The sequence below is a fragment of the Crocuta crocuta genome, unplaced genomic scaffold (assembly GCF_008692635.1).
Source record: "Crocuta crocuta isolate KB4526 unplaced genomic scaffold, BGI_CrCroc_1.0 scaffold143, whole genome shotgun sequence".
Lineage (NCBI taxonomy): Eukaryota > Metazoa > Chordata > Mammalia > Carnivora > Hyaenidae > Crocuta > Crocuta crocuta.
The window spans coordinates 2,687,627-2,699,946 of NW_027529175.1; the positions used below are offsets into that span (position 1 = coordinate 2,687,627).

General features: G+C 49.6%; 1 protein-coding gene across 5 annotated transcripts in view; it reads right to left on the minus strand.

Moving 5' to 3' along the window:
* Positions 1-11,931, minus strand: part of TCF20 (transcription factor 20) — a 48,233-nt gene extending 36,302 nt beyond the window's left edge. For all 5 annotated transcript variants that reach the window (XM_077757974.1, XM_077757973.1, XM_077757977.1 and 2 more), the window contains exon 1: positions 6,244-11,931. In XM_077757974.1, the coding sequence (XP_077614100.1) occupies positions 6,244-11,898 (5,655 nt within the window). In that variant the 5' untranslated portion in view covers positions 11,899-11,931. The remainder of the gene's footprint in view (positions 1-6,243) is intronic.
* Positions 11,932-12,320: the final 389 nt, after the last annotated feature.

The window sequence follows — 12,320 nt, forward strand, 5'->3', positions numbered from 1 at the left end:
GAACTAGTTCAGCATCTCCGGGATGACTTACTTGGCCTGGTACAGAGTGACTGTCAATATCCGTGTTTATGGCCCTTTACCTTTAGCATTTAGTCTATTCCTTATAGGTTGTATTTTATAATCAGGTGTACAGATCCTCTCATCATCTCCCCACCTCAAAGAAGATTTTAGGAAAATTCAATTTGTCACAACTTATTCTGTAACACAATATAAGCAATAAAATTCAATACTGCAAATTTCATGATACTCCTAAGAATTTAGAAAAACCAAATCCTGAAGGAAAATTAACCTTTCTCTGGAGGTTTAGTGTCAAGGTCATTACAGGTCGTGTTAAGAAAAACAGATAATGCATTAATCATACAACTCTGTTAGCTGCTCAAAGTCACAGCAACAGAGGGATGAATGAATCCCTGTGCCTGAACGGGTGACACACACAGGCTGTGGGACAGAAGTGTGAGTTGTGGCAACAACGATGAAGTGACAGCCAGAGAGAGGGGAATGGGGAGGAAGGGAGTGTAAGGAAGCGGGGGGAGGAAGGCAGGGAGGGGCCCGGGGGGGGACAATCATGGCGGGGCACACGTGTACAGGGGGTCAGGGGCAGAGGCCTGGAGTCCAGCGGGGACGTTGCCGCAGGACCCGGGCGGCCTCCTCGGGTGGGTGCCTGTCCAGCGCTCACTCAGGGAGCACACAAGCAGCCATTCGGGAAGCAGAGGACAATGCCTTTATTTCACACATAACCTGAGAGGCTAACTGCCCCGTTTTTGATGTTTTAACATGCAGTTATGTTTTCATAATAGATATGTTCATACTTTTATACTTGTCAAATTATGTTTTTTTTGTCATAACCTAAAGTAAACTACAGAGAAGGTTAGCCTATTAGAGATGGTGGAAGGATCTATATAAACTTGTATTAAAAATTAACTTTAGGGGTGCCTGGCTGGCTCAGTCAGAAGAGCATTCAGCTCTTGATCTTGGGGCTGTGAGTTCGAGCTGCGTGTTGGGTGTAGACATTACTTAGATAAAACCTAAAAAAAAAAAAAACAACAAACAACTTTAAATGGAATCTTTAACACACTGATTTAAAAAAAAAAAAAAACCCAAATCCAGTTAACAAACACTGTGAAGTAAAAATGTTTTAAATTCCCATGAAGGTTGTTAAGAATCTGTTTGGAAGGGGAGTGGTCAGCCCTGGGGCGGTGGAGGGGAGAGGAGGGAACAAACAGGCCAGCTCCCCCCAGAGCAGGGCACACCGGGGATCCCTGTCTGCTGCCACAACCCTGAACCCTGAAGGCCTTCCCGTCCTAAATGCATCAAACATGGTGTTTGTATACTGAGTTATGTGTATGTCTGTTTCGAGACATGGTGTTTGTATACTGAGTTATGTGTATGTCTGTTTCGAGGCAACTGCCTGTCACCCCATCATGTCAGATCAGAGGTCACCGTGGGTTCACATGTACATCAGACCAAGGTAAATAAGCAAAGGTCAGAGTCAGACAAAACCAGAGGACTATGCAGAAATTAAAGGAGTAAGTCCCACACTCAAAAAAGGAAGGAGAGCGAAGGCCATCTGCTTGAACAGGAATGTTCTAGTTTTCAGCAATTTTCACCGTGTGACACTTATGGGGAGGGAATTGCTGTCTCTGGAGGGCTTCATATGACTTTGTTATAATATCATGCTTGTCAAAACACCTGATAAATACATAGGCCAAAATGGATCTCTAATGAAATATATGCGGCCTTATCTCAACATGATAGGATGGAGAGCATGCTTGTTAAGCGCATTGAAATTGAATGCATCTGCTAAAACCTAAGATAAAACTAGACTCAAAGTGGCCTTGACAAATTGAAACAACATCTATCAAATTAAATAAGAGAAGGCAAGTTAGTGTAATTTTAATTTGTTCTCAAGTACATAAGGAAAAGGAGACTAAAAACTGGGCAAATAAAACAGAAAAAGAGCCTATAGTCACAGTGGAACATTGGTCAGCTCAAAAAGCCAAAGAAGCATAATTTTTTAAACCATTTTTAAAATCAACACATCCATCTGAGTGTGTTTCACTAAAGCCAAGTCATCCTTTATTCTGAAGGTAATGGAATGGTACTGTCTCCCTTCCTATCTCATTGGGTGGCTGTGGGAATAAAACAGATACGCAAGTGTACAGAGAAATTCAATATACAAAGCTAACATTCTATTCTAAAATGGATGTTAAATAAACAGAGTGGAAATCAGGGAAGAGAAAGCGCAGTAATTCTTAAAGGGTGATGCATTGTGAGTACAATGTAAGAAAATAAACATATAGCTGTAATATGAGATATATTTAAGATCTGTCATGAAACTACTATGTTATACGTCAATTATACTTCACCTAAGAAAATAAGATTGGTCAACTATTTGTGTTCTGAACGCTTGTTACTAAAGGAGATGGTGGAATCTGCAGCCCTGATGGGGCCACCATTGAGCCCAAAATCTAATTTAGAGCTTCTATTACATAGAAGAAGCCTAGGGACGAAATCAACTGCTTTTATGCCTTTTACCTTTAAGTAGAGCATTCCAACTTTTTATGCCTTAGGACAAGGATTAATTTGAAGTCCTTTCGAAACAGCTGAGGCTGAAATATTTTATTTTTAAACATTTATTTATTTTTGAGAGAGAGAGAGCACAAGCGGGACAGGGGCAGAGAGAGAGGGAGACAGAGAATCCCAAGCAGGCTCTGGCTGTCAGCGCAAAACCGACGTGGGGCCTGAACCCACAAACCGCGAGATTGTGGCCTGAGCCCAAGTCATATGTTCAACTGACTGAGCCACTCAGGTGCCCCTGAAATTAATTTAAAAAAACAGAAACCACTTTCAATGTTCTCGAACTGAAGTGCTTCGTGTCCTCCTAACCACCTAGTCCATGACAGCAGTGGGATGGGGATGGGCCAGAGAGAATGATTTATCAGATTCAGTCTATCTGTTCCAACTATAACATGCCAGATCCTACTCTGGGATCAAAGCTGACAAGGAGTAAATAAGCTAAATTTACTTTGCTTTACTGTGTCACTTTCTGAAGACACAGATTCCCAACTAGGAATTTTAAGAGGCAAGCCTGCTGGTCACCAACCTTTCTGGGATGGAGGGACTTGTGATTTAGGGTGGTCACATTATTCTTGGATGCCTTCTACTTTCTAGAAACTAGATGTGGATTGAGACACAGGATTTAGGGACCTGCTGGGAAGGAGTCCACCTGCTGATTACTGGTTACCGATGACTGTCCCCAGAAGGTTCAACAGTTTACACATAAATGTTACCCTGAGAGGGGCACCTGGGTGGCTCAGTTGATTAGGCATCTGACTTCAGATCAGGTCATGATCTCATGGTTCATGAGTTTGAGCCCCGCATGGGGCTGGCTGCTGTTAGCATGGAGACTGCTTTGGATCCTGTGTCCCACCCCCGCCCCCCGCCCCCACTCCTACTCCACTGGTGCTCTCTCAAAAATAAACATTTAAAAAAGTTATTCTGAGAGAAATTATTAATAATCTATGTTGAAATAAAGAAAACACTGGCTGGGGCACCTGGGTGGCTCAGTCAGTTAAACTTCTGACTTTTGGTTTTGGCTCAGGTCATCATCTCATGGTTCTTGAGATCAACACCCACATTGGGCTCTGCGCCCACAGTGCAGAGCCTGCTTAGGATTCTCTCTCTCCCTCTCTCTCTCTGCCCCTTCCTGCTTCCCAGTGCAAGTGCACGTGTGCTCTCTTTCAAAATCTTGATAAACATTTAAAAAAAAAAGAAAGAAAACACTGACAGATGGGCAGGGACACACACATAAAATAACAAACACAACAAAACAAACCACCAAATATGGCAGACAGGCCACCAACGGGGGCAAGATAATGATTGATAGAGTACAGAGTACTCTGGATTGACTATTTAAAGAACTTTCTACTTTAGGGTCTTAAATGTTACGTCCCTTTAGGACTTCCGCGTTGTAAAATGTCACGTGTGTAAGAAGTAAATGTGTTTCAAGCTTGGGGATTGGGAGCAACTCTGGTGATGGAGAGGGAAGGGGGGAGAAAAAACTCAAGGGGGAAAGGGTCTGAGAGGGAAAGGCAAGCCCCTCGTGTGACTAAATTTGAGTGTTCCAATTTAAAACATATACCAACTTCACAGGGCACCTGGGTGACTCAGTCAGTTAAGCGTCGGACTTCAGCTCAGGTCATGATCTCGTGGTTCTGTGGGTTAGAGCCCCGTGTCGGGCTCTGTGCTGACAGCTCGGAGCCTGGTGCCTGCTTCAGATTTTGTGTCTGCCTCTCTCTCAGCCCCTCCCCAGCTCGCTCACTCTCTCCCTCCCTCAAAAATAAACATTAAAAAATTTGTTTAATTAAAAAAATAAACTTCATATTAATTACATTTTTTACTGCAGTTTATAGTTTTGACTTCCTTTTTATCAGACACTGATAAATTCTGGAGACAATGCAATGATAAAATATACTGCTTTGGGGAGAAACGTAGGGGGAGAGGAAAATAATGTCCAAGAATAACTATGATCCTGGCTGACGCAATCTTTCTTCACAATGATTAAAAGTCATCAGTATATTTGTCAAGTGTGGTAAACTTTAAATATATATGAATACAAAAACTCCTACGTGATTCAATATTGTAGACCGAAGATACATTTCCCACCTTCCCCTCCCAGAAAGACAAAGGGATAAACTTCTACGACAACTGCACAAGCACAGGAAGAACGGCAGAGGAAACAAACCACGAGGTGTCCCAATTTCCAGACGCTGGAAATGGAACGAGGAGGGCACGACCCAGCAGCCTGAAAGGCACAGAGAGGAGCGAGTGCAGGGGAGGGGCCGCCAGAAGGCCAGCCACCACGCGGTGCACGGCCTGGAAATCACAGGCGTCTCAGGAAGAGGGGCCAGCTACCAGGTCATCAGCTCAAAATTTTCAGAGGAGTCAGGTCCCTAACCCAACCCAATTCAAGCAGTCAACGGTCCCCCTCCCAGAAGGATATTCGGAGAAGTTTCTTGAGAACATAAGAAATGAAGATAAATAAATACAAAGTGCGACGGAAGAGCTGAAGAGAGTGTGGAGAAATGAGAACAAAAAGGCAGAGAGCGAGCAAGCCCAGGAGAGAAAAGGCAGAGCCAGAGGACCAATTCAGGAAGTACGACACCTAACTGACAGGATTCCAGAAAGAACAGAGAAAAGAGAGGGAAATTACCCAAGAAACAGCACACAACAAACTTCCTCAACTGGAAGACAGGAGTTTACAGATGGCAAGGGCTGGCACAGTGAGTGAAGACATCCACCCCAAGGTCAACAGAGAGGATCCTCAAACCTTCCAGAGGAGAAAGGCAGCACACACACTAAGGACTGAAATCATAACAGCTCTCATCCCTGTAGCACTAGAAGCTCAAGGACAAGTGAGGAATCAGGACTCGAAAAAAGTGAGAGAAAATTATTCCAAATCTAGAATTCCATACCCAGCCAAACCTCAACTAAGCATGAGGATGGGATAAAGGCATGTTCTCGTACAGGGTAAGAGCTCTGAGTATCTACCTCCCACCTCCCTTCTGAGCAAACTCCTGAAGGCTGAGGGTGCCCCGGGCAAGCTGAGGCCGCAGGCTGAGAAAGGCGAAGACACAGGGTTGAGGAAACAGCGTTCACTGGATTAAAGAACTGAGTGCTAATGATGACAGACGCCCCAGGACAACAATTACCCAACAGTCCTAAAGAGTAAATATCCTGATCGTCAGGTTTGGATCAGAGAGATGCGGTCCAAGAAAAGCCATAAAAACGTGAATTAATAATTCTAGAGAAATGAAGAGTTTTAGAAGGAAGGAAATATAACCGTGGTATACTTCGTAAGCATTAGAGAGTCAGATGTTGAAAAACGGAGAAAAGGACCAATAAATAACACAGACAGCAGTAAAGGCTTCTTGTTTAGAAACAGGAAACCGGCAGAGGGGCGGGCAGTCAGGTTCGAGGGCTGTGGTAGGGACGCTTGCTCTGGTACGCGGTGCCGCACTAACATGACTTTGTAACCCAGGGACATGTCTTACTGATAAAAACAGAAGTTAAACAAATCTTCCAAATTATTTCATTTCCTGTCCATCATCTGGGCCTAGGGGCTTTAATCTGGAGGGAGTCCCACGTGACACAGAATAATAGGGCCAGAACAAGCCAAGGTGGAAGAAACTGCACAGAAAGAAGGGACAGGAAGAGCAAGCTGGGGAGGGAATTCGTACTCACCATCTCTCTGGCTATTTCCAGCGCCTCCTGCAGGCCGTAGAGCCTGCCGCACACCAGGTAGATTCCATTGGCCCAGAGAATACAACCCTCATGGACCCAAAATTCATTGCTGTCGAGAGGTAGTTCAGGGATTTGTAACTCCAGCTCGGGGCCACCTTCGGAAGTGGTGGGCACGGAGGGCTTTGAGTCCAAAACAGTCTTTTCGCTGCTGCCCTCGGTGGTTGCTTTCTTACAAGGGAGCCCCCTGGACAGGGACCGAGGGCCTCCGCCACAGTCTTCCGAGCGGTGTCGCCGCTTAAACCTGGGGTGGGCGGCCAGGCTCCTCTGCTCCTTCTGCTGCTGCTGCTCTTCCTCCTCCTCAGTGTCCGTCTTGGAGCCATTGGACGCACTTTTGTGCCGTACCTTAACTTTGCTCTGCATTTCCGTGGCCCTCTTGGGGGGCGGATTCTTCGGGAGAGTGGCTGCATAATCTTGGGGGTAAAAGGGTCCAAAGAGGTCGCCCATGTTCCGGTAACTGGCCCACTTGCCACATAGACAACAAACCAGGTGCCCCATAACAGAGGACTCTGTCACGACAGGGCCCTGCAGCATGAAGGACGAAGCTGGGAGCACCTTGCTTTCAGTGCTGCTGGGTGGCGGGGTCAGAGACCTCTGACCCTTCCGACCCCTCACCAATTTGGTCTGTTCTTCCTCTTCAGCATTGATGATTGTACAAACGGCTCCAAGTTCACACTTATTTACTACATGGATGTAAGGGAAAAAAGACTTGTTCTTGGCATCGGTTTTATCCAGTGGCTGGGTGGCATACTTTAGTTTGATCTCAGGTTCTTGGGGTTCCACGATGGGAACCGCCTGTTTGGTTTTCCGCTTCCTTGGCTGTGCCCCAGGCTTCCTTCTCTCCCGCCTTTGCCTCTGCTTTTTTGGCTTTGGCTCTCCATCTGCAGAAGCTTCTGGTATCTGAGGGGGCTGAGGGGGTGGAGGCGGTGGCTGCTGTTTCTTCTGCTTGTTCACACTACCAATGGGTCTCCCCTTCTTCTTTCCAGACGGGAAGTACCCCTTCGGGGGGAAACCCTCTTGCTTGGGGGAAATCGTCACTGTATCGCTCTCTTTCTCTTCAGCCTTGGGGTTTGCCTCAGGGGCCGACACGCCCGCCGGAGGTACATTCTTTGAGTCAGAAAAGATTAAAGGTGCAGTCCCACCAAGGGTACCATCGGGTCTCCCTTGGTTACTCCCAGGCTTCTGTAAGGTCGTGGACGTCATGGTGCCAGGGGGTTCCTTTCCAGCGGTGACGGTGTCTGGGTGTGTCTCGGTCTTCACTTTGTCGTCCCCACTGGCACGCCACTCCTCTGAAGACCTTGCCAGGGGCTTTTCCACGTTCAACTCCTGGCTTGTTGGACAGACTAGGTCAGATCCCAGCTCACCTTTTCTCTTCTCCATCTCGGCATCCTGAACAGACACACTCCCACCTTCGGGGGGGCCACTCTTCAAAGACAGTATGTCATCAAGAGTAACCGTGTCCCCTCCAGCCTCCGCGCTGTTTGAGGACGCACTCCTCCTAATATTTGGGGATGTGATCTTCTGAACTATAGCCTCCAACTTCAACCCCCGTCCTTTCCGGGGGGGCAGTATTTTGGTCTTAGCAGGGCTCGTGAGGGTAACAGCAGGGCAGTTCCTACTATCTGGACTTGGAAGGTCCTTGGAGGATTCTCTTTTAGGGACAGACTTGACATCCTGACTGTGAGAAAGATGCGCATAGGAATTGAATCCTCGATCGGCGCCTTCTTTTGGTGGGTGAAGGAGGCGCCCTTTATCTTCGGTGTTACTGTTCTTCATATCTTGTGACTGCCTCTTGCTGGGAATGGGAGAGATAAAGGATCGCACCCGCCTCCGCATGATTAAGGGGTTTTGAGAAGAATGATCCTCTTGGCCTGGAAGCCTGAGCATAACATTCCCAGGTTTGGATGACTGTGCGGTCTCAGTGAGCCCGTGTCCATCGGCCTCATGGGGCGGTCCATACCTTTTCTGATTGGACATTCCCGGAGGACCGCTGCTTTTGGCTGGAGAAGTCTGCCGGGAAAGATCCCAACAAGATTCTTGTTGTAACTTCTGGGAGCCATGCTTCAATTCAATGCCTTTGTTAGACAGACCATCACTAGACATGAGGCAGCGCCCACCTTCCTGACCGCTGGGGTCGTGGTAAGTCCCCATCGGTGGGCCATACATCATACCATCTTTGTCATTTTTCAGGGGGCTCCGCACTCTGTCAAGAAACTGCTGCTGCCGTGGGCTCTTCCGCGGTCCCTCCTGTCTGTGCTGTGCTGCAGAGATTACTCCCTGAGCGGAGCTGCTGCTCCAGTCTTTGTATTCCTCTTGCTGCTGTTGGTACATCTGCCTCTTATAATGGAGCTGAGAATTCAAACCCGCATTGGGGTCCCCATAAGCATGAGCCCGCGTGTTTGTGTGGTAAGCGGAGGCCAGGCTTTCTGAGTTGGGAGAGAAGGGAGCGTGTAAACTCCGGTTGGCCCTCTCTGAAAAGGTCATGTGTGGGTTCATGTGATGAGGGTCTCCCCCTGGACCTCTGCTCCTCCCAGGAGACATCTTCAGTTTTTCTGAGAAGTCATGATACTGCGAAGGGGACCGACCCCTCATGCCCTCCCGGCCACCGACCCTGCCAGGGATTCGCCGCATCGGCGTGGGTCTGCTGTCCTGCGGGCCGTAGTCGGAGATGGAATCGTGGGCTGCTCCAGGGCTGGCATTACCGCGGTAGGACTCATGCTTAATGCTAGCAGGATGGCAGTGGTCCCCGGACTTCTTGTTGTTGAAACTAGCTTGAGATTTGGATTGTTCGAAGTCTTCTTCTTTTATCTGCCCGCTCTGGGATTTCAGCTTTGTTTCCATGGATACCAACCCACCTGGAAGAATGACCGACTGACTTAAACTTGGATTGAGCCGTTCACTCCTTGCAAGTCTGGTGTCGGCACCCATGTGTCCCAGTGAGTGAGCCCCCGGGTCCCTGACAATCTGTCTTAGTGGAGAAATATCACAGATCACCGATCTTCTTTCGGAGAGGGAACCCCCGGGCTCATGAGCTGATGACTGAGGCTCTATTTCAAACTTTCTGGGAATCGGATAGTCAGCCAAATTGATCTGTTTCATCTCAGGAGCTGTGCCGCTTGACTTCCTTTCCCAGGGGCCCCAGTGCGGGTTTTCTAATAGGGACCCAATGCTTTTGTTCAAAAGGCCCCTGCTAGCTAATTCATTGGTCTGACTGACTAAGACATTGGGCCTCGTGGCTCCTTCCAGGCCACCAGCTATGCCCTGATGCTCCTGAGCGCTCCTAGAGTATCTCCTGTCAGGGTGGTGGTGGTAGCCCTGAAGCACTTCCTGCAGGAGGCTAGGGAACTTCTCATTCCTACCCTTTCGCTCCCCGTGGCCAGGGAAATCCCCCTTATCTTGTCCCGTAGGATACTGAGGAAAGCTACTGACGTTTCTTGGCACGGCCGACCCGAAACTATCTTTGTAACTGTAGCGCAGGCTTCCAGGAGACTTGCTGGGCTCACTTCTGCCTATAAAACCAGGGCCCACCGCCGAGTGTCCGCTCTGGCCATTTCCCTCTCCGTTGTGGCTGGAGTTATTATCTCCGTTCTTGCTTCCTTTGCTCCCTCCCCCCGGGGGCTCTGGCTGTGGAACTGATGGGTGACTGGTCTCCTTTACTCCGCCAGCACTGGGTGGCCTCTGAGTGACGGCAGGATCATCCTCTTGGGAGCTTTTATCTTGCCCACCAGGCTTTTCTACCCGACCTGTCATGGCTTCCCGGGAGACAATCACCCCAACTGTCTTCTCATTGACCTTTGGGTTGCCCTCGGACGACAATGGTGTGTCCTTAGCACCTGGCGAGGCAGCCTCTTCTCCGGCTGCAGGACTGGCATTGAGTCTGGGGGCTTCGTTCTGAGCGCCTTGCGTTGGCGAGGAGCCGGCCTTCTCGGAGGCTCCGCCCTTGTAGGTGGTGTCGGAGCTGGTGCTCTGGCCACTTAACTGCCTCACGCGCTCACCTTGATCCTCAGAGCTGCTGGAGCAGCCTCCATCCAGCGACTCTGCCATGGGGGACTTCAGCTGTTCTTCGGGCTGCGAGGAGCCTTCGGAGTTGGTGCAGCTGTCTGCTTTCTTAGAAGACGAGGAGGGCCTCTTGGAGGCCTTCTTCTGAGGTGTCAGGGCATCAGAAAGTAGCATGTGCTGAACAGTATTAGGAAGATTGGCCACTTGGGTGCTCAGGGCGCTCAGACTACTCAGCCCGGGATCTGTCAGTCGCTTTTCTGGCACTCCTTCTAGTCCAAACCCTTTGAAGCCTGCGGCATGAGAATTGGGGCTGGGCATCATGGAGGGGGTCGGGCTGAGCTGGGGCATTAACTGTAAAATTCTGTTTCTGGAGCCCATGGGCACATTGCCTTGGCCACACTGGAGATTCTCCCCACTCTGCATCAGAGGAGACGGCGTGGAGCTACAGCTCGGGGACTGAACCACAGAGGCCGCGGGGGAGGGGTTCGAGATGGGACTGAAGTTCTGGTGGAACTGCATGGGGGACCTCACGGGAACCTCGGGCTGGCTGTACTGGCCCACCTGGCCCTGCAGGGGCAGCTTGGTGGCAGCGTTGGTGTACTGCATCACGTGCTGAGGGGGGTGCTGCTGCGCCTGCTGCGGCTGCTGCTGCGGCTGCTGCTGCGCCTGCTGTGTCCCCTGTGGAATCTTTGCCTGTTCAAAATTCTTCATAGACTGAGGCTGATAGCTGTAATTTGATTGTGTTCCATAAGCCTGCGCGTTAGAGCCCACGCCGTGGCCTTCATACTGGGATCCGGCGTTCACGCTGTAACTGCCGTCGTAGCTCTGTCCGGACTGGCTGAAACGCTGTGGCGAAGGGAAGGAGGAGGAGGAGGAGGCGGCAGACGACTGGTAGTGTTGGCCGAACTGACCCACTCGCAGCTGGTACCCGGCGGCAGAGGATGGCAGCGTTGAGGGCCGCTGCATCGGCTGCAGATGGGACGAACCAGACGCTGGCTGGCCAGTGGCTTGCGGCAGAGGCTGATGGGACTGGTAAAGCTGCTGTCTCAACTGCTGCACCTGCTGCTGCTGCTGCTGCTGCTGGCTGGAGGCCTGCTGCTGGTACTGAGCGCTCCCCGGAGAGAAGGGCCCCGTGTAATCCTGCTGATAATGAGACACACCACCAAGGGCAGAGTGCTGTGCTTGAAACTGGCCCACGTGACCCTCGCTCCCATACTGATTGCCAAAGCTGCTCCCCTGGGGAGGTCCGTAGCTCTGCACAGGCCCCGAAGGCCTTCGCTGAGGGGGCTGCGGGGTCCCTGTCGTCACGGGGTCTTTGCTGCCTGCCATGTAGTAGAAGTCTCCAGCCTCCTTCCTGAAACCCTGGTAGCCCTGATGGCCAGAGGTTTCGCTAGCCATCGCTGCTGCGGCTGCCGTTCCTCGTCGCCCACCGCCGCCGCCGCCGCTGCTGCCGCTGCTGCCGCCACCTGCGCCCCCAAAATTCTGGAACATCTGGGTCTGACGAGGGCTGAACTCTTCTATCCGGGATGAGCCGTGTACCTCCTGCGGGTAGCTCTGTTGGTCTCCGTGGTAACTGCTTTGCTCCCGGAAGGACTGCATAGTGTTCAGCAGCACGGCAGCAGGCCAACAGCCCTCCTGGAAATGGAAGAGGAGACAGAAAATATCAGACACGCATCTCCTCCGTTTAAAGAAAATCAAGTCTAGATGATGGAGGGGATATAATCATTCAGACGCCCAGATGAAGGGGACTGGTTTGAATTTCACCTCCTTTGATTTCTTATCCTATCTGTTTCTGAAAATGCAAATATGTGGAGAAATGGCCTCAAGAGTGAGGCAGAAGTCTGTGGTAGTATGAGAAGAAACATTCTGGGTTTATGTTTATTAAATATAAATTTAATACAGAAAAAAACTCTTCACAATTAAATAAATAAGCCCCCAACATTCAACTGGGCTAAAATACAGGGCTGTGCTATTACTATTAATTAAAAAAAAAAAAAGCCCAGCAATGTTTAAGTCTTCCA